Genomic DNA, 27,735 nt, shown 5'->3' on the forward strand with positions numbered 1-27,735 from the left:
TTCCACCTTCCCCCTTCCCCACATTCACTCCTCAGAGAGGGTAAGGCTTCCCATGGGAAATCAACAAAGTGTAGCACATCTCTTTGAGACAGGACCAAGTACCTCCCCACTATACTAGGCTGAGCAACGTATCCCTCAAAAGAGCCAACATAGGAACCCTTTGCTTTTCAGTTCTTTGCATTCTGTCTATTCAGAGATCACTGGCATACACTTCAGAAATTCATTCTAAGACAGCTACCAGGGACTGGGGAGAAAGGGAGTTAGGGAGATGTTGGCAAAATGTTAGAGAATTTCAGTTAGCTAGGAGGAATAGGTTAAAGAGATCTATTGTACAATAATATGAAGATAGTGAAAAATGATACTCTGTTTATAAATACTTAACTACTTTCAATCATCTCCAGCACATGGAGTAGTACACTTCAGTTGGTTCACCTTAGACGTTCACAATGCCTACATTATTTTGAAGCAAACTGTATATTATAAATAGATATAATATTGTCAATTAAAGAAGAAAAGGCAGAGTCTAGCATGGTGGCTTGTATCTGTAACCACAGTACTCGAGAGACTGAGGCAAGAGGATTGCCATGAGCTTTGAGGCCAGCCTGGGCTGCAAGTGATACTCTGTCTAAAAAGCAACAACAACAATATGCTAATAAAAATCACAAAGATTAAAATACACTGGTATTTTCTAACAATCATAAAAATAGGATAGCTAAGACTATAGAGAAAAAATAAAAAAACAAATAGCAATGAATAGTATCTAATAAATACAAAAATTATCCTTAAATTAAAATCTTTGATTGGCCTGCAGTCTCAGAATATAGCTATTGGTAGAAATCATAGTGAAGAAATACAGGCATTTGAAATAGATAGAATTCAATATTCATTTTACATGTATTTTGTCTTATTTTGCTTTTTTGAGACAAGATCTCATGTATCTTGGGCTGGTCTCAAACTCACTATGAGTTGAGGGTGGACCTGGAACTCTTCATCCTCCCACTCCCCCTCAAGCGCTGGTGTTATAGATAGATGTATGCCAAACACGCTGCTTTGTTCTGCTTCTGATTCGTGAGACAGGGGTAAAAGAAGTTTGGTCCATGTCAAACGTTACTTACCCAAATATCTCTTCATGCTTTTTTCAAAATCATTCGACACCTCCTTTACGAGACTTCCAAGCAGTTCTTCTCTCTTTTTCCCCTCCTTTAAGTGCTCAGGTATCAGCATCAACATGTGGTCCAGCCATTCTGACTGAATAGGCACTATAGGACTACTCTCTACACACTGCTTCATAAAAATGTAGTTTAACTTGGGAACATTAAAAGAACAAGCCAAATGGGTCAGAATGATAAAGCATTTCTGTGTAGCTCCTAAATTCTATTTTCTAAGACAGTATTTTTACAGGATGAAAAATATTCTAAGTCGTACACACATCTCCACCGGCACCAGCAGCATCACCACCACCACCAGCAGCACCAGCAGCAGCACCACCACCACCACCAGCACCAGCAGCAGCACCACCAGCAGCACCACCACCACCACCAGCACCAGCAGCAGCATCACCACCACCACCAGCAGCACGAGCGGCACCACCACCACCCCACCTCATACCATACTACACCACAGTATAAACAAATGTAATGGATTTTTAAAAAAATTAGATAAACTAAACCAAAACCATGACTAATAAAAGGAGGTTGTTTCACAGTATTCTCAGTTCATAAGGAGAATTTCATATTCATATTTTCAGTCCTTTATCCCAAAAGAAAATCTTCATGGACTTAGAAAATTTACAGCCCCATCTGTAAATATGCTTTATAATTTCCTCTTATAAGTAACCAGCTCCAAAAATTTCTGGATCCTTTACTATTAAATAAATTTTGCATGCTTGCATGTTTCTTCCTATCATTTCACAGCCCCATGTTTCTACTCATGCTATCAGTGTCTGGCCAAAATCTCTAGCACCTAGCACATAGGTAGTATATAGTAACTCTCAATAAGTACTTATTAAGCAAAAAATAAACATTATATCAATATTGGGATAATTAGTTATTACACTATTTTTACAAGAGAGATGTATTTTTCTATAATTGATATTTTGAATATTTTTCAATAGCTTGGGATAAGAACTAAAATACTTATATAGATAATTTTATACAGATAATCCTCAAATAATGAATGGCAACACAAATACAACTCTTGAAAACCTCATTTGTGGCCCACAACATGCTTGCCCCATTGGGTGTAGAACTATAAAACTGTCTACGAGGTCTTTCTTAGAGGAGGCTCTGTGGATGGTCTTAGGAGAATACTTTGTAATAATTATTTTGAACATTTACAGAACATTTTCAAAACAAGAAAATCTACTCACTCCCTTTTTTTTAATTTCACTGGTCATCTGTGAAAAATAAAACAAAAGACAAACAAGGAATAAGTTTAAAACATTTAAATCAAACAAAACCTTAAATATAACTGTTCTTTTAAAAATGTGTTCTATTGAGATTCACTTAAGAAATAAAACAGTACAGGGTGGTTTTAAGGAAAGAACTCACAGTCGGAGGGAAGTCTGGCTCTGGTAATGAAGGTATTCTTTTATCCAGGGTTTTGTCTAGATTTTTTTTTGCTCCAGAAATTCTGAAATTTATTATTAGAAAGATATATGATAAAATGTAAATTAACTACTAAAATACTTCAAGTTGAACATTTTAGATATCTATACTAATACTAAACAGAAATTTCAAGAGATTTTTAGACTACATTTTCATTTCCTTTACTTTTTTAAGGAGGGGGTACTGAAAGACCATCTCACCCAAGCTGACTTTTGACTTCCTGTGGGCTGGGGATGCTCTTCTATTTATGGCAATGCTACTGCCTCAGTTTCTCAGTGTTGAAATTACAGGCATGAGTCATCATATCTGTCTCTGAAAGAACTTTTTTCTTTTCTTAATATTTTTATCTATTCTTCTCTCATACAATACATCTCCACCACAGCTCTGTCCATGCATGAGTTTTCTTTTTAAAATTTTTACTTTTGTTTATTTTTGAAATTACAATTTAATTACATTTGACCATTCCCTTTCCTTTGTCCAAACCCTTTGCTATACTCATCCCTACTCTCCTTCAAATCAATGTCCTCTTTTTTTACTAATTGTTTTTTTGTTTTTTTTTTGTTTTTTGTTTTTTTTTGTTTGTTTGTTTTTCGAAACAGGGTTTCTCTGTGGTTTTTGGAGCCTGTCCTGGAACTAGCTCTTGTAGACCAGGCTGGTCTCGAAATCACAGAGATCCGCCTGCCTCTGCCTCCCAAGTGCTGGGATTAAAGGCGTTACTAGTTGTTATTACATACAAATATAAATTTTCATTACTGAAGTTTCCACTGAAATTTTACTTATTTAGAAAGACCTTGAAACACTATGACTACATTAATCTCATAATGCTATTTTCACACATCTCCAAGAAAATGGTTTTGACATAACTTTTTTAATGAGAAACAAACCCTAATGGTTATTACCAGTGATATCTTAAATTTTAAATTATTCAAAATACTGTAATACTAAAAATAAGATAACTTTCAATTTTAACTTACTGATAATTTTAAAATGAATTCTAATATAGCCTAAGCCATGTCTGTTAAAAAGTCAACATGTCGCCGGGCGGTGGTGGCGCACGTCTTTAATCCCAGCACTTGGGAGGCAGAGGCAGGCGGATCTCTGTGAGTTCGAGACCAGCCTGATCTACAAGAGCTAGTTCCAGGAGAGCCTCCAAAACCACAGAGAAACCCTGTCTCGAAAAACAAACAAAAAAACAAAAACAAAAACAAAAAAGTCAACATGTCAGAGAAAGCTTCCTCACTCCCTGTGTTAAGAAACACCCCTTGAGGGGCTAGAGAGATGGCTCAGAGGTTAAGAGCACTGACTGCTCTTCCAGGGGTCCTGAGTTCAATTCCCAGCAACCACATGGTGCCTCCCAGGTACCTACAATGAGATCTGGTGCCCTCTTCTGGCATACAGGCATACACACAGGCAGAACACTGCATACGTAATAAATGAATAAAAAAAAAAAAAAGAAAGAAAAAAAGAAACACCCCTTGAAGGCTTCACAAAGTCTTCTGTCTTTCAGCTGACATGCCAAGGAGAACAAACTCACACACATGAGCCAGGGCGATATCGAGCAAGCACCAGAAATACTTAGGAGGCCAGAGCAATGGAAAACTTTGAGGCAATATATTTTATCAAGCAGCAAATGAGAGATCTTACAGATGTCTAAGATCCTGTCTTGAAAAGCCAAAACAAAACACTGTCTTGTGTCCATACAGTTCTGTAAGTAGCACCCCTTCCGCCTGCTGTTTATTAAAATATTTCTAATAATTTCCTGCTATATTTCTATTTGAACAGTTTCTCCCTCCCTCCTTCACTACCTCCCTCCCTTTTTCTTTCTCTCCCTCCCCTCCTCTCCTTTTCCTTTCTTCTTCTAGCCCTGGCTGATCTGGAATTTGATATATAAACAGACTGGTCTTGAAGCCACCTGCCTCTGGCCTCAAGTGCTAGGATTAAAGGCATGCACCACCACCACCTGGCTTATTTAGAACATTTTAATGGCATCCACTGTTCTAAAAATACATCTTGAATTCCTTGTTATGGCCTATAAAGCTCTGAACAAGCTCCTCCAATCTCCTCTTCACCTTCTACCAGTCTTCCCTAGGCCTATGGTACCTTCATGATATTGGCTATTGCCAACTGCTATGTACACTAAAAGCATTCATATTTCATGGCTTTTGGGCTTCCTATCCCCATCCCCTGATTGAGTTTCTCCTGTTTAAGTGGAAGGTTAGTTCCATTCTTTTTTTTTTTTTTTTTCTTTTTTGGTTTTTCGAGACAGGCTTTCTCTGTGGCTTTGGAGCCTGTCCTGGAACTAGCTCTTGTAGACCAGGCTGGTCTCGAACTCACAGAGATCCGCCTGCCTCTGCCTCCCAAGTGCTGGGATTAAAGGCGTTGCGCCACACCACCGCCCGGCTGGTTAGTTCCATTCTTTAGCTCTCTACTTAAATATTGCTCCCATGACTCTTTCCTGCGTGCTCGTGGGATAATCTTCCATATTTCTATTATATTATCTTATTACTTATTTTTATTCATACAGGGGCCCACTATATAATCCAGGCTGGCCTTGAACTCGCAATCCTCCTGCCTCAGCTTTCTCAGTACTAAGATTTCAGGTATGTTTTATCACATTCTTTCTCTATCTAGTTTATTCAAAGTACCCATCATCCTAAGGCAGTGGTTCTTAACCTTCCTGCTGTGATCCTTTAATACAGTTCCTCATGTTGTGGTGACCCCAACCACAAAATTATTTTTGTTGCTACTTCATAACTTTAATCTTTCTATTGTCGCCGGGCAGTGGTGTGTGCACGCCTTTAATCCAGCACTCGGGAGGCAGAGGCAGGCGGATCTCTGTGAGTTCGAGACCAGCCTGGTCTACAAGAGCTAGTTCCAGGACAGGCTCCAAAGCCACAGAGAAACCCTGTCTCGAAAAACCAAATAATAATAATAATAATAATAATAATAATAATAATAATAATAATAATCTTTCTATTGTCATGAATAGTTATGTAAACATCTGTGTTTTCAATGGTATTAGGCAATCCCTGTAAGAGCTGTTCGGCCCTTGAGGGGGTATGTGGCCACAATGTGACAACTGATCTAAAGGGTAATATAATGTGTTTTTCACGTGTTTACTGTCTTATCCTGCTGGTAAACAAACTTGTTAAATGCAGTCCCTTTCTTATTGTTTTTTGTGATCTTCCTAGTAACAGGCACAGTGTACAAGTAATTAATAATGCCACATAAAGTGATATAAATCTGTAGAGAGGATTAAAGCAATGTGGGAAGGATTCAAACACTTTCTAGACATGGTAATCTATAAATTAAACCTTAATTGCAAAGCATATCTTTATTTATTTATTATGTATTTAAATAACATTTATTTTACATACCAACCAGTTTTCTTCCCCCTCTGATCCTCCTATCCCCTCCCCTTTCCTATCTACCTCCCTCCCCATCCATACCTTCTCCATCTCTATTCAGAAAGGGACAAGCCTCCCATGGGCTTGTATAAAAAACAAAACATATCTTTAAATGATAAAAATATAGTATATCCATGGAACTGTGAGTAGTTCATGGCAATGAAAAACCATAACTCTGCTGAGTACCATCCTGAGGCATCCCTTCTAAGTTCCTACAGTATCAAGGAGAATCTTCAGAATGGACCAGGCAAGAGGCTAGCGAGAGGGCTCAATGCTTCAGAGCTCTTCTGCCCCTCCAGAGGACCAGTGTTTGGTTCCCAGCACCCATGCTGAGCACAACTGCCAGGTGATAGGATGTCTTCCTACAGTCTCTGGGGCTCTTGCATACACACACACACACACAAAATGAAATATCGTGTAAAAGAATGAAGAGGGTCTCTAACAGCAAACACAATAATATTCTTCGTAAATTTAAGTTTAAAAATGAGTAAGTAAAGGATAGGCTTATAAAAATATGTGTAGGGCTGGAGAGATGGCTCAGAGGTTAAGAGCACCAGCTGCTCTTCCAGAGGTCCTGAGTTCAATTCCCAGCAACCACATGGTGGCTCACAACCATCTAGCGCCCTCCTCTGACATGAGAGCATACATCGAGGCAGAATGTTATATACATAATAAATAAATAAATCTTTTTTAAAAAATGTAAGTCTAAAGATGTTATAGGATTCCATGCCTGTTTAACTATAATGTGTAACTACCAAAATTTAAATGATTATTTTTGACAATATGACAATCAAACAATGTGGCAGTAAAATTTAAGTCAGCTGCAAAACTACTTTTAAAAGAAGTTAACCAAGAAGGGAAAGTCCTGATTCTTTTTCCGAAATCAGTAAAGTTATGACATAACAGCAGACACAGTAACAAGATACTTGACCCGCAGAATTAGACCACTCGGGACAAAACCTCACCTGTGTGAGCAAATTACTTTTCTGTTCCTTAGTTCACTCATTTAAAATGAGCTGGATAAATGGCTCAGGACCCAGACTCAATTTCCAGCACCCACAGAGCAGCTCATAACTCTAGCTCCACGGGATCTGACCCCTCTTCTGACTTCCCTGGGCTCTAGCATACATGTGGTAAACATACATAAACTTAGGCATATACACATACATATAAAATAAATATTTTAAAAATAAGATTTAAAGACTATTTTACCAATAATATACACCTCATCAAGGGGCTGTGAGAAGCACAGGAAAGGCGATCTGGACTAGCAAGCACTTTACAAAATTGGCTATCATTATGACTGATTCTCAATTGCTTTTCTAAATAATTTGAATTTTCATCCTTATTTTATCCATGGATAACCTATATAGTTTTTAAAATTTTTTATGAGTCTATTTCATTAATCATTAATTCCAAGTAATAATTATTTACTAATATGCAACTTACACTAACTGGTTAATTTTCTTCTGCTGCTCCTTAGATCTTCTGTAATTTAGCAGCTCACTTTGTTTTGGTGTGTCAACACCTATGTCTTTGGGGGGACGGACAATAGGGGGCAACTTCAAGTTCAAGGCCTCCTTTTCTGCTGTAATGGCATTTTTTTTTGGATCTGACATCTTGATCTCCTAAGGATTAAACCACTCTATATCCTGAAAAGAAAAAGGTCATACAGACATAATTGCATGAGATCAAGCCTCAATATACTCAGTGTATCTTACACACCGATAGCATAAGTGAAATTCCATACCTTCTCAGATTAACTTGCCAAGTATAGTAGTGGTTAAAGAATGACAGTTGAGATGAGTGGGCAGGGGTTCTAAACATAGCTCTACTGGTCACTTCCTATGAAGAAACGAAACCAGATATTTGTTCCTTACGATTAGAAACTAAGGAACTGAATTAAGTGCGCTCTGAATAGCCTTTCAACTCTGAAACCCAGGGTTTGTTGTTTCCCCTAGAGGCAAACCACAACAAAATCTAGTTGTTAAGACAGAATGCCCCTCCCCTAAGCTGGTATTTAACAGCATTAACATTTTTCAAAACATTACTGAATCAGTCTGGCTAACATCATAGAAAGTGATGTTATGATTGACAAAAATAGTCATACTTAATGCAAAGCAAAAGTAAAACATATACACACATGGTAACTATGGTATCAACTACACTTTCTCGAAAGCCCCAAGGATTTGGAGATTTTTCTGCAGGCAACCAATTAACAGATCTCAGAGGGATAGGAGGAGAAATACAAAGGACTGGTACCTATTTAACCGTCTTATTCGTCCTGTAGAGACAGTCTTAGGAGATTTTCCCTCTGGTGGAAGGAACATGGATAAGGAAGGTTGAAACCTCCAGCAAGTATCCAGTGGAGGGCGTATTCAATCCAATAGAAACAATTTAGTCACCAAGGAAACTGTCCTGGTTGCCCGGAAGGGCTGCAGGTTGTTGGGAGAGGCAGTTTCTGAACTAGGACAGATTTAAGATTAATGGTCACACAATTTTTCACTCATTTGAATGGAGGGCGAGTTGTTTTTCTTGTTGCTGCTGCTGTTTAATTGCCTTTCCTTGCAAGGAGTCCAGGAAATGGGGTTTTCAAATTGTAGAGACTGGCACGAGCAGCTCCACTGGAAGACACAGATTTATGTAAATATTCCAAGTGAGGAATGCAGCCTACAAGTGTTCTCAGAGAGACTTTCTGTATCTATGTAGCTAGTGCTCAATATAAGTTATCTTGTTTTTATATTTGCTATTTATTTATACAACACCTTCAAAAATCAAACAGGTTAAGGTGCAAATTTTGCAGCTATGCTTGAGGAAGGGATGCTGTGATTTGAAACTCCTGTGTACAGTCCAGCAAGACTTGTGGAGCATTTTCTCAGTTAGCAAACCAAATAATGGGTTTCACGATGAGATGTCAATACATATTCATCTTTCAGTTTTATGCAACCTCCTCCTGTTTTCTCTTCACACTGGCTCCTTTTCTTTACCCTTCCAATTTTATCACTATATATGTATTTAAATAAACATTCTGCACCTGAGAATACATGAGATACAGGTCTATGTCTGGTTTATTACATTTGGCATGACCTGTCACATCTAATACCTTGTCCTCCCACCAGCCACAGCCTGCTCTCTGGTGGGCCAGGGGTAGCATTTTATATTGGTAGTTTTCAAGCTCCAGGTGGGGGTGGGAACAGTGTGTGGACACTGCCAGTCTTCCTGGACCTTGAATTTTCCCTTAAGGACCTAGTTTTTGCCTGGGTATATTTGCTTCAATGATTCTGTCAGGTTTGGTTTATTTCTCTTTGCATGGTTGGAGGGGGTCCTCCCTTGCCTGCTCAGGGGAGCTGTTTGGTACTTGTTATGTCCCAATCCACGAAATCCCACCCCCAAAACCAGCAAGGAGACCGAGTCCTATATGTAAAAGCAAAGAGCCTTTATTTTATGCAAGTTTGCAAACTCGTCTCTCCATGCATCCAATGTATTGGAATAAACACAGAGCCCTGAGCTCAACACCTCTTCATAACGGAAAAACTAGAGATACAAGGGACATACCTCAACATAATAAAGCAATTTAAAGCAAGCTCATAGTTAACATAATCCTAAATGAAGAGAAACCTCTACTGACGTGCATTTATGATGCTGAAAGGTATACCACACGCTACTGGAAGAGAAAGGTAGTCATCAATATCACCCAGATACAAATTCTGTGACCTATAACAATGACCTGCCCACAATATACTGCTGCAATAGTGGCACGAACGATACAGGAATAGCCAATGACTTTTAATTGGATGAAAGGCCCACTCCATGTCATGAAAACCACACATGACACTGTAAAGTGACCAAGAACCTGATACTGGAGAGGTCATAGGCTTAGGGGAAAGCCTGCTACTATTACTCTGCTAAAGGAACATGGCAATAAAAAGACTCCTAATGACATATCTCTATACCCATAGATCAGTGCATCACTCGGTGCTCATCAGAGAAGCCATTTCTTTCAGCAGATAGGAATAAGACAAGAGACTCACAACTAGAAAATGGGGAGGTTATTAGAAACAAACTGAAATTAGACCAAAAAAAGAGATGTGCAAAAAATGAGACTTTGAAGCATTCAGCCCCAAATAGATGTCTTTGTTGTCTTCTTTTTTTTAATTAACTTATCTTTTATTTTTTTATTTTATTTTTTTAAATATTTATTTATTTATTATGTATACAATATTCTTTCTGTGTGTATGCCTGAAGGCCAGAAGAGGGCACCAGACCTCATTACAGATGGTTGTGAGCCACCATGTGGTTGCTGGGAATTGAACTCAGGACCTTTGGAAGAGCAGGCAATGCTCTTAACCACTGAGCCATCTCTCCAGCCCTAATTAACTTATTTTTTAATACGATCTTTTCTCCACACAGCCATCCTTGTTACCGCTCTCTCCCTCTCCTGCCCCATCATTCCCTCTGTCCATTCCCCAGAAAGTGCTAGGCTCCCCCTGGTGAGTCAACAAAGCCTCTTCAAGGCAGGACCAAGGCCCTCCCCCCATATCTAGGCTTAACAAGGTATTTCTCTAAAGAGAATGTGCTCCTAGATGCCAGATCAAACAGTAGGGATAAGTCCTGGTCCCACTGCCAGTGTTCCCACAGACCGCCCAAACCTCACAACTGTGGGCCAAGCTTGGTCCCATGCAGGTTCCCTGATATCATTCCAGAGTCAGTGAGATCTCTTTACCTCAGGTCAGCTGTTTCTGTTGGTATCACCATCATGGTCTTTACACCCTGCTCATATCATTGCTCCTCCCTTTCCTGGACCGGCCTCTGGAAGTTCGGCCAAGTGTTCCGCTATAAATCTCTGCATCTGCTTCCATCAGTTGCTGGATGAAGGTTCTATGATGACAATTAAGGTAGTCATCAATCTGATTACAGGGGAAGGCCAGGTGAAGCGTTCTCTCTGCTGTTGCTTAGAGTCTTAGCTGGGCTCATCCTTGTAGGTTCCTGGGAATTTCCCTAGTGCCATGTTTCTCTCTGGCCCCTTAATAGCTCCCTCAATCAAGGTATCTCTTTCTTTTTTCCCCCTCTGTCCAAGCCCCTTCTGGAGCATTCAGTTCCCTCATGCTCTCCTCCTCCCATCCCTTTTCCCCTCTCTTTCCCCGCCTCCAATTCCCAATTTTCTCAGTTCTTGTCTGCTTCCCCTTCCTAGAGGGGATTCATGTATGTCTCTCTTTGGGTTCTTGTTACCTAGTTTCTCTGGGATCATGGATTATAGGCTGGTTATCCTTTGCTTTATGACTAATATCTACAGGGTCTGATGCCTCTTCTGGCCTTCTTGGGCACCAGGCACAAACATGGCATACATACATAAACAAATCTTCATAAAAAGAAGAACTACACTCTAGTAACATTTTCTGAAAAAGATTGTCTTTTGCCACTGATGTGCATTGGCATCTTTATTAAAAAAAAAAAACCCACTTGAGTAGCCACAGATGGTGGTATACATGTCTATAGCTTCAGCTACTGAGGAGGCTGAAGCTGGAACTTCAGGGAGTTCCAGGCCAGATTGGACAACATAGTGAGACCCTATCTCAAAACAAAACAAAAACCAAACAAAAATAACAAAACCATCTTGACTATAATGTAACCATAGGGTTTTCTTTCTGAATTCTCAGTCTCTTTCATTGATCTGAATGCCTACCTGTACACTATGCAACACTGTCTTGATCACCGTAATTTATTAAAACAATTACAGTCTTAAAATTAGGTAGTTTTCGTCTTCTTTGATCTTTTATAAAAAAAAACCCCTATTTTTCACTATTGTAGGTTCTTTGTATTTCCATTGTTTAGATTGTACATGTCTTTTTCTTTCAGATAAGATCTCACCACTATTATAGCTTTGACTTCAGTTTGCACATTGTAAATTTCTGTAAAAAAGTAAAAAAAAAAACTATTTAACTTTTCCATTACATCTATCAAATCTCTTTTATTCGCCATTACTGTGTTGGGGTTACATCTGTGACTTTACATCTAGCAATATGCTTTTTATAATTGGGTGCACCCATGCTTGATGTATATAATTTTGAATTGTTATACCCTCTTGCAGATTGTTCCCGTATCAGTATGAAGTTACCTTCCTTAATTTCTCTGCCTACTTTTACTGTAAAATCTCGTTTGTCAGACTTTAGAACAACGACACGCGCTTGTTTTCTATTGTCATTTGTTTGGAAAAACTTGTTCCATCTTTTCACCCTAAGATAGCAACTGTCTTTGAAGTGTATTTCTTGCAGAATACCCCTGATCCCAAGTCAACCAGATAGATCCTGCTTTTTAACCTTATCGGCTAGTCTGTATTTTCCAACCAGGAAACTGAGACTAACTATATTCATAGCTGTTATTGCACAGTGAGCACTAATTTTTTTTTTTTTTTTTGGTTTTTCAAGACAGAGTTTCTCTGTAGCTTTGGTGGCCGTCCCGGAACTAGCTCTTGTAGACCAGGCTGGCCAGAGATCCGCCTGCCTCTGCCTCCCGAGTGCTGGGATTAAAGGCGTGCGCCACCACCGCCCAGCAAAGACTTTTTTTAAAAAAATATTTATTTATTATGTATACAATATTCTGTCTGTGTATATGCCCGCTGGCCAGAAGAGGGCACCAGACCTCATTACAGATGGTTGTGAGCCACCATGTGGTTGCTGGGAATTGAACTCAGGACCTTTGGAAGAGCAGGCAATGCTCTTAACCTCTGAGCCATCTCTCCAGCCCACTAATTCTTGTCAATTGTTTTCCTGCTCCTAATTTGCTTATCCCATTCCAGTGAGTTGTTTTCTGAAGTCTTGTGGGTGTGTATCTTTCTCTTCTTCTAAAGGATTCAAGCATTTTCTGTAGATACTGTAAATTGTCTTAGTGGTCATGAATTCCTTTAGCCTATTTTTTATTACAGAAGGGTTTACTTTCTCCTTCAGTTATGACATAGCTTTGGTGGCTATAGAAGTCTAGGTGGCAGTGTCTTTCAGCTTTCTTGGTGTTTAAAGTTTCTGTTGAGAAATTAGCTATTATTCTGATGGGCCTACCTTTATTCATGACTCATTCGACCGTTTCTTTATATTTAGGATTTTAACTAGATGATGAAGGGAGCTTTTTAGCTGGTCATAATTGTTCTAAATGTCTTCTACAAATCCTTTCCCTTGATTTGGAAAATTTTCTATGATATTATTGAAACGTTTTGTACCTTTAACATAATATTCTTTTTTCATGCCCATATTTCATAGACTTGATTTTTTAATAGATCTCAAAAGCTCTGTTCATACGTGTACATGTGTGAATATTCCTCTCCTTGTCTTCAAGTCCTGACATCGTCCTTCCCATGACCCATTTCACTGATGACACTGTCTGCAGAAACTTTTGTTTTACTTATTGAATTTTTAATTTCCAGTATTTCAGTTTGGTTTCTTCAGTATTTCCATCTCTTTGTTAAATTCTATCTTTATAACACACATTTCCTTATTTAATTCAGTTATTTGTGTTTTCTTGGAATTCATTTCGTAAATGAGTGTCCTCTTTGATTTCTATGAGCATACTTAGAATCATTCTTTTGAGTTCCTTTGCAATTGGAAGCCGTTACTCAAGGGTTAGTAATCTGTGAAGCAGTTATGTTGCTTGAACTTTCATGTTTCTCGTGTTTTTGTCCTTTGAGTTGTGTATCTGGGGTTAGTGCTTTAATTTACATTTTCTTACTTTGTGTGTCTCTGTGTGTATACACATATGCTACAATATGTGTGTGCAGGTCAGAGGACAACCTGTAGGAGCTGGTTCTCTCCTTTAACCAAGTGGGTCCCAAGTATCCAATACAGGTCTTCAATCATGGAAACAGGTGCCTTAATACTCTGAGCCATCTTGTGACCCCAGGGTAAATTTTTAAAAAAACAATTCTTATTCTTTAAGTGGAAATATCTGCAATATTCAAGAATAACTAGGCTGTAGTAGAGTAGAGATGTCATTTTCCTGTTATACTGTCTGTGGTACCTGGCTGATCACAGTACTTCCCCCCCAGAGAACACTGCATGCAAAATAACCACTCTCACACAGTAGAAATATTATGAAAATAGTAACAGCAAAAAAGTCATCCCTAATTGCCAATCATTGTAAGAAGGAATACTGTTAGGGCTGTGTTCAGTAATATAGTAGTTGCCATGGGCATAAGTGAAATGCACAAAGAGAATAAGACTACTACTAGTTAGGGAAGTACAAATAGACATAGAACAAAAAAACAAAAACCTAGAGACAGATGCTAGGGTTCAACCTGAAGATCAGACCTCTACCTCAGGCCAAAAATGGATGAGATCCTGTCTCCACAAATCCTCAAACTGCACACCACACACTCCACTCTCCACTGAGTTCCTGTCTCTTTCCCCTTATAGTCCTCTCTCTGCCCAGTCATATCACTCCTGTCTCCACCTCCCTACTGCTGGGATTAAAAGGCATTTGATCCCAAGTGCTGGGATCACCTTTGTGCGAGCTGTTTCTTTTAGACAGAATCAATCTTGTGTAGCCCAGGGTGGCCTTGAACTCACAGAGATCCGTCTGCCTCTTTATTAAAACACAATAACATATCACTATAAATAGGAGGGACAAGGGAGAGAAGGTGAGACATCTTGGGCTAAAGGTGGAATGAAAAAACGAGAGGCAAAGAAACGTAGTCAGGCTGAAGCAGTCATAGCTCTCAGGAGGCTGAGGCATACACCAGGTCGGGCTGTGGTCTTTGGGAAAGCCTATGAAAAGGAAAAGGAAAGGGCGAAGAAGGAAAATGGACGAGAACATAACAAGACAGACCTGGTTTGCGTCTCTGACATCTGACATCATCCTAGTTATGGGGACCTAAAGAAAATTTAGAGTTATAATCAAGTCTGACTGGAGTATCCTGTGAGTCTTGATCATCTTGGGCAGCAATCTTGAATCTGTTCTGGATGTAGAACTCAGACATCTGGGCCATCTGTTTCTACCGAAGATTTTTCAGGTGGTCTTCCTTGATTGAACCTGATTTTTCTTAACTCAGAATGAATCCACAGCCTCTCATGTTCTGTGGAAACAAAAGCAAAATCTCTTCTCCAAAGTAACATACCTTTTGACTTCATTTTTGAAAATACCTATCTTGGATTAATTCAGCAGCATTTATAAGCAAACATCTTTTAGCAGCTATTGCCCCTTCCTCAGCATTCAAACAATTCAAAGAGAGCATAATAGCATACAGTATCAAGATTCTCTGTGTATTTTCCATCTTTATGTGTCTTTACTTTAATCTCTATTTCTTTTATTTTTACTTTTACTTTTTGAGACAGGTTCTCTTTGTCCTGGAATAACTCTGTAGACCAGGCTGTCCTTGAACTCACAGAGATCCATTTGCCTCTGCCTCCCAAGTGTTGGGATTAAAAGGCAAGTGCTACCACACCTTGAACTCACAGAGATCCCCTTGCCTCCGCCTCCTAAGTGCTGGGATTAAAGGTGTGTGCTACCACATCTTGAACTCACAGAGATCTGTCTGCCTCTGCCTCCCAAGCAGAGAATTAAAGGTGTGTACCACCACACCCAACTTTCTTTCTTTCTTTCTTTCTTTCTTTCTTTCTTTCTTTCTTTCTTTCTTTCTTTCTTTCTTTCTTTCTTTCTTTCTTTCTTTCTTTCTTTCTTTCTTTCGGACTTTAACCTTTAGCCTGCATATATTTTTAACACACTGTAAACCTGAGAAATTGCTGCTACCAAGAAAACATGCTAGCCGGGCAGTTGGTGGCACACACCTTTAATCCCAGCACTCGAGGAGGCAGATGCAGGCGGATCTCTGTGAGTTCGAGGCCAGCCTGGTTTACAAGAGCTAGTTCCGGGACAGGAATCAAAAAAAAAAGAGAGAAAGAAAAAGAAAAAAAAAAGAAAACATGCTTTATTCTTTCCCAAGCTTTCTCAGGCTCTCTGTGGATGCAGTTATCCACATGGGCGCCATTCTGTAACATGAGGGGCCTGCTTGTTGGGGTTTCTTTCCTGCCTGATACCCCACAGCCGGCAAGCCCCAAAGAAAACCACACAGAGATCTCCATAAGTTATAAAACTGAATGACCCATTAGCCCAGGCTTCTTATTAGCTCTTGTAGCTTACTTATATTAACCCATTATTCTTATCTATGTTAGCCATCTTGCTTCTTGGTGGTCTGGACTGGAATGTGAGGAATGGGCTGGCCATCTATAGCTGGGCCTGCAGCCCATACTTAGGAGTAGTTTGTTTTCTCAGTGAGATTCCCTTGGAGAAAGCTAAATTTTTATTTGCAAATGGTTATCAATTGGGAGATAGCTTTCTGGGCTAGGGATGAGGACATGTGTCCACTTCTTTCAGCTCTAGGACTCCATCTGGTAAAGAACTGTGTAGACCCGTGGATGATCTTTCAATCTCCATGAGTTTACACATGCACTAGCCCTGCTGTGTGTAGAGACTCCTTGGTGTTCTCCACCCCCGCTGGCTCTTACAGTTGTTCTACCTCCTCTTTTGCAGAGTTCCCCGATCCCTGAGAGGAGGGATTTCATGGAGATTATCCCAATTAGGGCTGAGTGTTTGTTCCAAGGTCTCTCGTTCTTTGCATAATGTCTGATTGTGGGTCTCTGTATTTGTTTCCATCTGCTTCAGGAAGAAGTAAAAACTCTAGTTCTGAGTCCAAGAATATAATTTGTATTATATTATTATTTTTTTCAAAGCCTTGATTATTTAAAAAGGATTTATTTTATCACATCAAAATGTGATCCTCTTATCGCTTCTCAGCCTTTTGGCTAAGATCAAGTGCAAAATGTGATCCTCTGGCTAAGCCTGGTGGCACACAGTGCAGTTTTAGAGCTTGTGTGGCTGAGTCAGGAGGACTACATGTTTGAGGGCAACCTGGACTCAGTAAAAGCCTGTATCAAACAAAACAAAACACCAAACCAGGCAATGGTTACACATGCCATTAATCCCAGCCCTCAGAAGGTAGAAGCAGGTGGATCTCTGTGAGCTCAAGGTCAGTTTGTCTACAGAGACAGTTCCAGGACAGCCAAGGCTACACAGAAAAACTATGTCTCGAGAAGCAAAAGCAAACAAAACCACAAAAAACCAAACAAAACACAAAAAAGTGATCCTCTAATATGGATACCAAGTTTCTTCTTTAAAAGAAAAATTTGTGTATAGGTGTAATGGTGTGTCCTGTCCCTTTAAGAGACAAGCCCCACCCACTTTCTCCCCATCCGCTGAGGCAAGTGGAACTTCCTTCTGCTTCCAGCCTGAGCCCCCTCCTTTCTGGCTCTCTCCTAAAGAGGCAGCTTCTGCTTCACTCCCTTCTCCCCAATTTTCCCCTTCCCTCTCCCCGCTGCTCTTTTCCTTTCTTCCCTTCCCCCATTTCCCTTTCCCCTAAATTTTCCCCATAACCCACTAAATAAAAGCCTGTTGGGACCTAATGGAGTCCTGGCCTTCCTACTCACCCTCCCTGTTGGTGACCTTTCTTGCCTTTGTTCTGAGTTTCTGAGAAACTTGCATGTTCCGTACAGTAATGTCCCCTTTGCCTGGTGCCAGAGGGATAGCAAGCAACCCCCACTAGCCATGAACTCCCACTGGGCTCTACCTGGCCTAGCCCGGATGCACTCAGCCCCTAATGCATCCTTTGTGTTACAGATACCTTTTGTTGCCCTGTGTGAATCTAGTCTGAGTGTCCCATGGATACAAAGCCTATGCACAACTTGGTTTAGGGAAAACCGTGGCACCTCATGAATCAGGTATTTGCACCTGGCATTGTATTGTGGGAAGCTCCATTCAGTTTGTTTTGGGATATGGAAATCTTCTAGCTAAAGTGTAAGCACAGGAAAAATAAAGATGCTGGGAGGCAAAGGGAAAGCGCTGCAGTTCACGGAGACGGAGCCCCCTGCACTGCAAAGAGTACGTCCATTATCAATGTGTCCCTGAATCTTCATTTCATAGACCCGTGTGAACCCACACACCCACGCCAAGTTACACATGATGAAAGACCCCCCCAGCCGGGTGGTGGTGGTGCACGCCTTTAATCCCAGCACTTTGGAAGCAGAGACAGGCGGATCTCTGTGAGTTTGAGACCAGCCTGGTCTACAAGAGCTAGTTCCAGGACAGGCTCCAAAACCACAGAGAAACCCTGTACTATGTTAAACTCTGCTGAAAATTTAGCTGCCCCCCTCAGCCAATGCTAAAACTGGATATATATGGGTTGCAGACTCACTGACGAGGCTAAGGAGAGGGAATCCTCCACCCCCAAGGCATTCTATCTAAACTGTCAACTCGCTGCAGGGGGTTTTATCTGGCTTTGTGGTTTTTCGGAGATAAATACAAGACCATGAAAACAAAAGAAGGTCTGAGCAGGCAAAATGGCCCAGTGGGTAGAAGCGCTTGATGTCAGACCTGACCATCTGAGTCAGTACCGTCGATGCTAATGTCCCCTGGGTTCACTATCCTGGTCAGGCAGGGCTTCGTTTTGGTCTACAAATATGTCAAGATCATTCATTCTTTAAGAGTTTTGAAAGAAATAAAAATCGGAAGAAAACTCTCAGCCAAATTTAAACTTCAGATAAAGTAATACGGGGAGGAATTAAGCATTTTCGTTTTTAAAAAATTCTCTGTGTTTTACCTGAGCCATGTATTTTTATTTGCTAAATCTTGCAACCCTACAAAGACAAGGCCTTCCAAGCTCTTTACAACTTAGTAACAGTTTAGAAACTTGTCGGGACTCCCTGACAACTTCCTATGTTGTGCGGCTTTGACCCTGTCTTTCCCGGTTCCGCAATTCTAAGCGACGGATTGGAGACCTACCTCAAAAACAACAACGTGAGGCTTAAGTAAACCGTGTGCCCTCAGTGCTGACTGCATGGGTAAGGGACCGGGCCGAGCTTCACTCCACCCGCTACACCTTGAAATTCGAAAATCAGGGGGCAGGGCGGCCAAACTGTGAGAACTGTTGCAATCCTGGTAGGGTTCCCGCCATTCACACTCTCAGGCCGGTGCATTGCCAAGAGAAGTGACAGAAAGCCTAGTATCGCCGCGAGACCAAGGCGTGACGACACTGCCCAATCATTTCCGGTTCTGGAAGCCCGCACTTTCGACAAAACTCGGGATTTGGTACCCACCCTACCCCCCGGCGCCTTTACACTTCCTCCTCTCTTTGCATTTAAACCGCGTTGAACACAAACACACCAAGGCGCGTCCTTCGAGACACAGGCGGCTCTACCAGAAACGAGCCTGTGAGTGAGTGTGGTGAAAGTGCGCGTCGCGAACCCCATGAGCTTCCTTCGCCCGCCGCCGACCGGAAGTCCCCGTTCTGAATGGGGCAGGAGCCGGTTGCTGCCGCTTCTCCGCGCGGGCTCACCGGCGAGCGACTCTGGCTCTCAAGTCCCATCGGCCTCTAGGTTCATGTGGAGGCTTCCGGGCCGCGCCGCGCTGCGTGGGGTCCGGTCGGTGGTGGAGCAGCGCAGCCGGGCCGAGGCGGCGAGCGAGCAGGCGGCGTGCGCCATGGAGCGGGCGGTGGTGCGCTGCGTGCCCTCGGAGCCCAAGCTCAGCCTGTCGTTCGCGCTGGCCGACGGCAGCCACAAGAACATGCAGCGCGACCAGAGCGAGCCCCTGGGCCGGGCCCTCAGCCGGATCGCTACCAACGCCCTGAAGGGCCACGCTAAGGCGGCGGCCGCCAAGAAGAACCGGAAGAACCGAGCGCAGTCGGGCGGTGGCGCGGCCTGCGCTCCGGAACCGGCCGCGGCCTGCGAGCCGGTGGTGAAGCTGTACTACCGCGAGGAGGCCGTGGCGGACGACGTGCTCAACGTGGATGCCTGGCAGGACGGCGCGGTGCTGCAGATCGGCGACGTCAAGTACAAGGTGGAGCGCAACCCGCCCGCCTTCACCGAGCTGCAGCTGCCGCGCTACATCATGGCCGGCTTCCCGGTGTGTCCCAAGCTCAGCCTGGAGTTCGGGGATTCCGCCAGCTCCGTGTTCCGCTGGTTCAAGGAGGTCAAGCCCGGTGCGGCCGAGCCCGGGGACGGCGGCCTCGAGTCGTCGTCGCGCCCCGGGCCGTCTTCGGCTTGGACCGATACGGGTGTGGCCGAGCGCGTGTACACCCCGTGCAACGCGGACATCGGGCTGCGGCTCAAGCTTCACTGCACGCCGGGCAATGGGCAGCGCTTCGGGCCCAGCCGCGAGCTGGAGAGCGTGTGTCCCGTGGAGGCCGGGCCCGGCACCTGCACGTTTGACCATCGGCATCTGTACACCAAGAAGGTGCCGGAGGACTCCATCATCCGGACCGTCTCCTACAACATCCTGGCAGACACGTACGCCCAGACCGAGTTCTCCCGGACCGTCCTCTACCCGTACTGTGCGCCCTACGCGCTGGAGCTTGACTACCGCCAGAACCTCATCCAGAAGGAGCTCACGGGCTACAACGCAGACCTCATCTGTTTGCAGGAGGTGGACCGCGAGGTGTTCGCCGACAGCTTGGTACCGGCCCTGGAGGCCTTCGGCCTGGAGGGCGTGTTCCGGATCAAACAACACGAAGGCCTGGCCACTTTCTACCGGAAGTCCAAGTTCAACCTCCTTAGCCAACACGACATTTCTTTTCAAGAAGCCTTGGAGTCGGACCCGCTGCACAAGGACCTGCTAGAGAAACTCGCTTTGAACCCTCTAGCGCAGGAGAAAGTACTCCAGAGATCGTCCGTCCTTCAGGTCAAGTAGCTTTGCCTGTCTTCATACTCACCATGGTTCGGGGCCTTCGGAGTGGAGGGGTGGTGGTACTGTCTAGATCGCATTTCTTTCAAGTATGCTTGCCCTAGCGTCTTCTACAGTGTGGCTTGGTCATTAATCCAGCACGTACAAAACACCTCTAGTGTATCAAACCCCGACGCAGGGCGCCTTGAACAAGATGAATAGAGCAGTCTTAGTGCTCACGATCCAGGTAGATACGGAGAAATGCAGTCATGGTCAGAACGTGCCAAGCACTTGTAGCGCGCTTTAAAGCGGTTACAAGTATAAGTGCCTCTTGTTTTAAGACCTGTTTCACGACTGTTGTTAACCTAGTATGTAAAAGAAATCATTGACTTTGGTTTGTTTTACAGATACTATTATTTCATACATGAGAAAATATTCAAATGCGCTTACTCTGGTTCATAGAAGTCTGAACCGGGATTCTTAGCCAGTTGATTAGGCTAGCTAGCTAGCTTTGTTGTTCAGGGTGTGAACTGCTTCTTAGCATAAAACTCTGTTATTTTTTGCCTGTTTGGTTTTTTTTCTTTCTTTCTTTTTTCTCTTTTCTTTTTTGGTTTTTCGAGACAGGGTTTCTCTGTGGTTTTGGTTCCTGTCCTGGAACTAGCTCTTGTAGACCAGGCTGGTCTCGAACTCACAGAGATCCGCCTGCCTCTGCCTCCCGATTAAAGGCGTGCGCCACCGCCCGGCCTGTTGTTTGTTTTTGTTGGTATTTTGAGGCAGGGTCTCACTGAGTAGCTGTGGATGCCCTGGAACTGGCTATGTAGGCTAGGCTGGCGCTGAGATTCACCTGCCTTTGCCTCCCAAGTGTTGGGGTTAAATTATTGTTTTTTGGTCCAAAGCATTTAGGCAAGAGAGATTTTGTTCTGAGTAAAACAAATATCTACCTGTTTTTAAGCACTGTTGTGTTCTGTACACTTGTATGTAAATTCGTTTAATTGAATGCACACTTCTATGAGGTAGGTGATACGGTTGCTTTGCCATTTTAACACTGAAGAGTGTCTTGCTCCACGGCATAGCACTGTAAACGCTAGACTGTTCAAAGACCTGCCTGACTCCAGGGGCATGTGCTGTCACACTTGAAAACAGTATCCAGTCTTAATTTTCAACTAAAGTGTGTTTTCCTAATGGTTATGTATACTGGATGGTTACTAAAACGTTATTACCTTTTCTCATGTTAGCATACCTTAAAACATGCAAGATCAGATTTTAAAAATGTTATCTTAGTTTTCAAGGGTCTGTGAAATAAAGTAGCTCAGTTGTTAATTTTAAGTACAAAACCTTCTGCAGGGTGGGATGTTGTGGCACCTGCCCTTAATCCCAGCACTTTGGAGGAAGAGGCAGGTAGATTTCTATGAGTTTTGAGGCCACTCTAGTTTACATAGTGTGTTCCAGGACAGCTAGGACTATCTGGTGAGAAACTGTCTCAAGCAACAAAATCCAAGAAGTTTTCAGGAGGTGGGCAAACACCAACTGAACTCTTGATGTTTTCTATTGTAGATTTCAGTTCTTCAGTCTACAAAGGACTCTTCTAAAAAGATATGCGTTGCTAATACCCATCTCTACTGGCACCCAAACGGTAAGTTTTATTTAGTTTTACAAGTGACTAAGTTATTGAAGCTGTTTTACATACACATACACACACAGAGAGATGTACACATATATCTTGCTTTTAGTTGATTTTTTTTTGATGGAACTTTGAAATGTATGTTGGCCTAGAACTTGAAACCCTTCCGCCTCAGCCTCCTCAGCTGAGATTCCAGGTATGCACTACCACCCCAGCCCTATACAAACATATGTTCTGAATGTCACTCAGATGCTGTAGGTGTTTAAAGTTGCTAAAGCTATTTTACAGAAATGTCTTGGGCCCAGGTAGCTCAGCTGGTAAAGGTGCTTCCATCAAGCCTGATGGCCTGAGTTCAATACCAGGGACCCATGCAGTGGAAAGAGAACCAACTCAATGTAAATTGTCCTCTGACCTCCATACAGACACCGAGGCACACCCCCTCATTGTCCTCTGACCTCCACACAGACAATGTAAAAATGTGTTTGTATGCACATACATATACATAGTGAATGTTACTTAGGTACCATAATTTGTGAGAGCCCTCCCTCTCTTCTTAGGAGGGCTTTAAAAAGTACTTACATTAATTTTGTTTGTTTGTAGGTGGATACATTCGTCTCATTCAAATGGCAGTAGCCTTGGCACACATTAGACATGTTTCATGTGACCTGTATCCTGGCCTACCAGTTATATTTTGTGGAGACTTTAATAGTACACCATCTACAGGAATGTATCATTTTGTCATCAATGGCAGCATTCCAGAGGATCATGAAGACTGGGCTTCCAATGGGGAAGAGGAAAGATGCAATATGTCTCTCACACACCTTTTCAAACTGAAAAGTGCTTGTGGAGAACCTGCTTACACCAACTATGTTGGTGGCTTTCACGGATGTCTAGATTACATTTTCATTGACTTAAATGCTTTCGAGGTTGAACAGGTGATTCCGTTACCTAGTCATGAAGAAGTTACCACCCATCAGGCCTTACCTAGTGTTTCTCACCCTTCTGATCACATAGCACTGGTTTGTGATTTAAAATGGAAGTAGATTTTGCTGCATTGAATGAAAAGGGAGCGAGTTACTTTTCAGAAAATTTAATATGAATCAGCGCTTATATATAAAAATCTTCAGAGGACATCTAGATACTAACTTTATTATGGTCATTCCCTACTAGTTATGTTTCAGGTGGCTTTGTTACATACCAGTTCATAATGTTTGCATCATATATCTTTATCCTTTTTTTTAATTTCCTACATTTGGAGGAAAACATATGACTAGCAAGAAAAAATGAACTATTGTGTACAGCTAGGTTTTTTTAAGCTGGCAATTAAGGTTTTTAAGTACTATTTGAATAACCTCAATTTTTCTTTCATAACACTTTACATTGAATTATGTTCATATAATTGGAGGGGGACATGCAAGTAAAAGGTGAAATACTTCAGAGAGACATGGAATACATTAGTCTATCACTACCTCAATTTGGTGAAGTTATTATAATTTAGAGCTTTAACAAAAGATTAAAATATACCATTAACAATTTTTATAGCTTCTTCATTTTTCAGTTAGCAGGGTATTTCCCTTCTCTTATTTCTAGCGTTTTTTAGTGCGTATATGGTGGCACAAACGTGCGTAATTTGTGTTCTCATTCACAGTTCAGACCATTTTAACAGTTAGTGTTCCCAGGAAGCAGCGACACAGTCTGATCCCCTTGTCTTCACTCTTCTTCAACACACAGGGTACTTGACCCTATGACATGAAAAAATAGAGCACAATTATTTTATGAGAAACTTCTGATTGGGGCTTCAAATTATACTTAAACCATCGAGCATTTTCAAAATGATAATTTTTTATAAGCAGGAAAAAGAGATCGTAGCATGGTGCTTTTTATAGCACTCAGGAGTCTGAGGTAGGGCTGCTTTGAGTTCAGTGCTAGTCTGGGTTACACAGTTCAAGGTCAGTTTGGGCTACATAAATGGAAAAAGGGAACAGTGGGCTTTTTCCCAGTCTCTGAAATAAACTTTATAGACTTACAGATAATGAAGTATAAAAAGATTTGACTTAGTCAAATCTCCAGCATACAGATGTCAGGACGACTAGAGTGCAAAGCTAGGAAACACTACAAAAATTCTATAAATATCATACCTGGATTTATTTGTACCTACAAATTAATACAAGGTGTTCATCAGAAGTGTTTAAGCTATCTTTGTGATTGAATTTTTCTACTACTTTTGGAATTTTTAGTACATTTGATTCTAATAAATATGGGAAATCTAGCAACTTTGTGGTGAAGCACATTTATGTCCTAAGTTCTTGCTGAAGAAGGCGACCATTTTAGAGCATGTTATCCTGTGAAAATAACTCTTATGCGGTTGTCCCCATAACAGACACTACACTTAGTCATTCGTCAAAAGAAGACCATTTCTGACTACAGTGTTTTGGCTTTATTCACTTGTATGTTTTCCAGGTTCATCCATGTTACAGTATGTACCAACACGTCATCTTTTTTTTACAGCTGAGCATTTTCTACTGCATGGATAATACATCTTGCTTATCTGAACATCTGGACTGTCTCTTTGCTCTTGTGTCTAGTATTATGGGTATTTGTGCCCAAGTTTTTGGTTCTACATCCTTTTTGGCAGTGCTGGGGAATCACATCCTGTTAGGCAAATACTCTACCACTCAGCTATACACCAATCCAAAACATCTGCTTTCAGTTCTTTTGAGTTTATATTTCAGAGTAAATTGCTGGGTTGTAATTCTCTTTAGCTTTCTGGAATACTGCCAGACTTTCTTGCCATAGCAGCACTGTCTTATACACTTGCTCACTGTAGTGCACAGGTTTGGTTTTCCCTACATCCTCTCAACCTTATTTCCACCACTAATTTTCCCTGAACCCACCAAGACAGCCTTTTTCTCTGTGTAGCCCTGGCTGCCCTGGACCCAACCATCCTCAAACTCAGAGATGTAAACCCGCCTCTGCCTCCTGAGTGCTGGGATAAAAGGTGTGCCACCGCCAGGCTCTTACTCCCATTTTTAAAAGTCATCCTAGTAAATATGAAGTAATACTCTAATGATGCAGTTTTAACTTCCTGAATTGAAGTTGTTACAGTCATAAACATACTTTACTCTCAATAGTTTACCAAACCCTTTTTCAGAGCCTACTTCACCAACTGCTACTTATTTTTATGTGTTTGTGCCAAGTGGAAAAGGTGCTTCCTTTAAAGAAAAGTATAAAAATCCAAGTTCAAAAATACAACCTTGAATGTAAATGAAAATTATGGTAAAAAACTAAGATGTTCACAACAAAAGGCTATTTTTTAACTTCAGCAATTTCAGAGAACTTTTAAATGGGACCACTTTAAATCCAGATTAGTAGATAGCAAGAATGTATAAAAATAGTAATTACTGAGAAAATGAGATAAATATGAGTATAATAATAAATTATGTGTAATTATAAAAGGTTCAAACTATTAAAGATTTTTTTTTTAAATCCCTAAATTTAAGGCAATTTTTAAGCTGTAAGCCAATAAATTAAGGTGACATATTTCCTGTTAAATAACGGGTAGGGAACTATTTTTATTTGACCACCTTTAGTGTATTAACATATAGTTGCTAAAATTTATATAATTATTTTAACATTAAGCTTAATCATTTGAGTTGGCTTTACCAGCTTCTATAGAATTATTAATGAATGACATCTGAAACATTATAACTTGAGCCTGAAAAGACCACTCAGTGATTAAGAGTGCTCACTCTTCTAGAGGACCTGGGGTTCATTTCACAGCACCCACACAGTGGCTCACAACCTCTTTTAACTCCAGCTCCAGGAATCCATCATCTCTGGGAACCAGGCATGTGCATGGTACAGACACATGGCAGGCCCATACCCATATATTAAAAAACTTTTTAAACAAAAAAAAAATCAACAAGAACCATTAAAGCTGTCCAGCTGGCTTTATCTTTGATCTGATAGGAAGCTCTTGTTCTGTCAAAACCCAAGTTCTATAATGTTTTGGGGTTATTATTTGGTTTTTAAAGACAAGGTTTCTCTGGAACTCTGTAGACTAGGCTGGCCTTGAACTGCCTGCCTCTCCCTCTGGAGTGCTGAAATTAAAGGGGCAAGCCACCACCACCTGGCTTAAACTGGTATGTTTATTGTTAAGAGCTATTGGTATTTGGGTGTCAGACTAAGTCTAACAGCTGAAAGAAACCCTGATAATCCTTTACCTACTTTGTCTCCATGAAATGTCTATTTTGGACCTTCACAAATGCAAAGAAATATGTCCTTTGGTGACTGGCTTCTTTCAGTTAGGCTGTTTAGTTACTTCCATGTTGTAGTGTCAATACTGGGTATTTTTTTTAATGAATTTTCCATTGTTAGGTTATACTACATTTATCTTATAGATTGATGGGCATTTGTACTGCTTCCACAAATAATGTTGCTATAAACATTTGTGTACAAGTTTTGTGTGAGTGTTTTTATTTTTCTTGAGTATCACTCTTAGACAGGAGCAGAAATATTGGGTCATATGGGAAAAATATTTACCTTTTGGGAATATTACTGAAGGCAGGTACACTTCCCCACCAGAAATACATGAGTGCTCTAATTTCTGTACATCCTCAACACTTACTAGTTCTATTTGGTAACAGACTCTAGTATGAAGTGGTACTGGTTTTGCTTTTTAATTTAAATTCCCTCTAGGGAACATGTCTTCTCTATTTATAAGACTCCTAATGGGGCTGAGAGATGGCTCAGAGGTTAAGAGCGCTGCCTGCTCTTCCAAAGGTCCTGAGTTCAATTCCCAGCAACCACATGGTGGCTCACAACCATCTGTAATGAGATCTGGTGCCCTCTTCTGGCCTGCAGGCATACACGCAGACAGAATACTGTATACTTCCTGTATCCATTTTTGTGTGTGCACATACTTATGATAAAGTTTAAGTGATAAATTAAGCACATGTATTATCAATAAATAGAAAAATTACAATGTCATAAGTTATTTAAAACCTATTTTTAAAATTTCCATTTTTTTTTTTATTCTTTTTTAATTAAAATTTCCACCTGCTCCCCGTTTCTCATTTCCCTCCCCTCCTCCCAAATATTGCCCGCTCCCCCCACTTCCCTCCCCCTATCCCCACTCCTCTTCTCCTCCCCCCACTCCATTCCCCCTCCCTCTCGATACTGAAGAGCATTCCAAATTCCCTGCCCTGCGGGAAGACCAAGGTCCTTCTATCTACGTCCAGAAAGGTGAGCGTCCAAACAGGCTAAGCTCCCACAAAGCCAGTTCATGTATTAGGATCGAAACCTAGTGCCATTGTCCTTGTCTTCTCATCAGTCTTCATTGACCGCCATGCTCAAAGAGTCCGGAATCAACCCATGCTTATTCAGTCCCAGACCAGCTGGCCTTGGTGAG

The 27,735-nt window shown here is 41.4% G+C and overlaps 2 protein-coding genes across 2 annotated transcripts in view; one reads left to right on the forward strand and one right to left on the reverse strand.

The window, feature by feature from the left end:
• Dnah12 (dynein axonemal heavy chain 12) overlaps positions 1-7,632 on the reverse strand; it is a 161,927-nt gene extending 154,295 nt beyond the window's left edge. Inside the window, exons 1-4 of the mRNA XM_057770077.1 lie at positions 7,463-7,632; positions 2,550-2,631; positions 2,369-2,395; positions 1,116-1,305 (exon numbers count right to left, since the gene is read on the reverse strand). Of these exons, the coding sequence (XP_057626060.1) occupies positions 1,116-1,305; positions 2,369-2,395; positions 2,550-2,631; positions 7,463-7,632 (469 nt within the window). The remainder of the gene's footprint in view (positions 1-1,115; positions 1,306-2,368; positions 2,396-2,549; positions 2,632-7,462) is intronic.
• Positions 7,633-19,324: 11,692 nt separating this feature from the next.
• Positions 19,325-26,926, forward strand: Pde12 (phosphodiesterase 12). Its single transcript, XM_057770310.1, has 3 exons — positions 19,325-20,722; positions 22,259-22,337; positions 22,926-26,926. The coding sequence occupies exons 1-3, from the start codon at positions 19,427-19,429 to the stop codon at positions 23,366-23,368; spliced, it is 1,818 nt and encodes a 605-aa protein (XP_057626293.1). The 5' UTR covers positions 19,325-19,426; the 3' UTR covers positions 23,369-26,926.
• Positions 26,927-27,735: the final 809 nt, after the last annotated feature.

This window comes from Chionomys nivalis, chromosome 5 (genome assembly GCF_950005125.1).
Source record: "Chionomys nivalis chromosome 5, mChiNiv1.1, whole genome shotgun sequence".
NCBI classification, from domain to species: domain Eukaryota; kingdom Metazoa; phylum Chordata; class Mammalia; order Rodentia; family Cricetidae; genus Chionomys; species Chionomys nivalis.

What these genes read in the sequence shown, in the direction of transcription:
- Pde12 (XM_057770310.1), top strand. Translation starts at nt 19,427, where the DNA reads ATGTGGAGGCTTCCGGGCCGCGCCGCGCTGCGTGGGGTCCGGTCGGTG. An exon ending in AGAGATCGTCCGTCCTTCAG is followed by an intron (nt 20,723 to 22,258) that starts GTCAAGTAGCTT and finishes TTTCTATTGTAG; the next exon opens with ATTTCAGTTCTTCAGTCTAC. An exon ending in TCTCTACTGGCACCCAAACG is followed by an intron (nt 22,338 to 22,925) that starts GTAAGTTTTATT and finishes GTTTGTTTGTAG; the next exon opens with GTGGATACATTCGTCTCATT.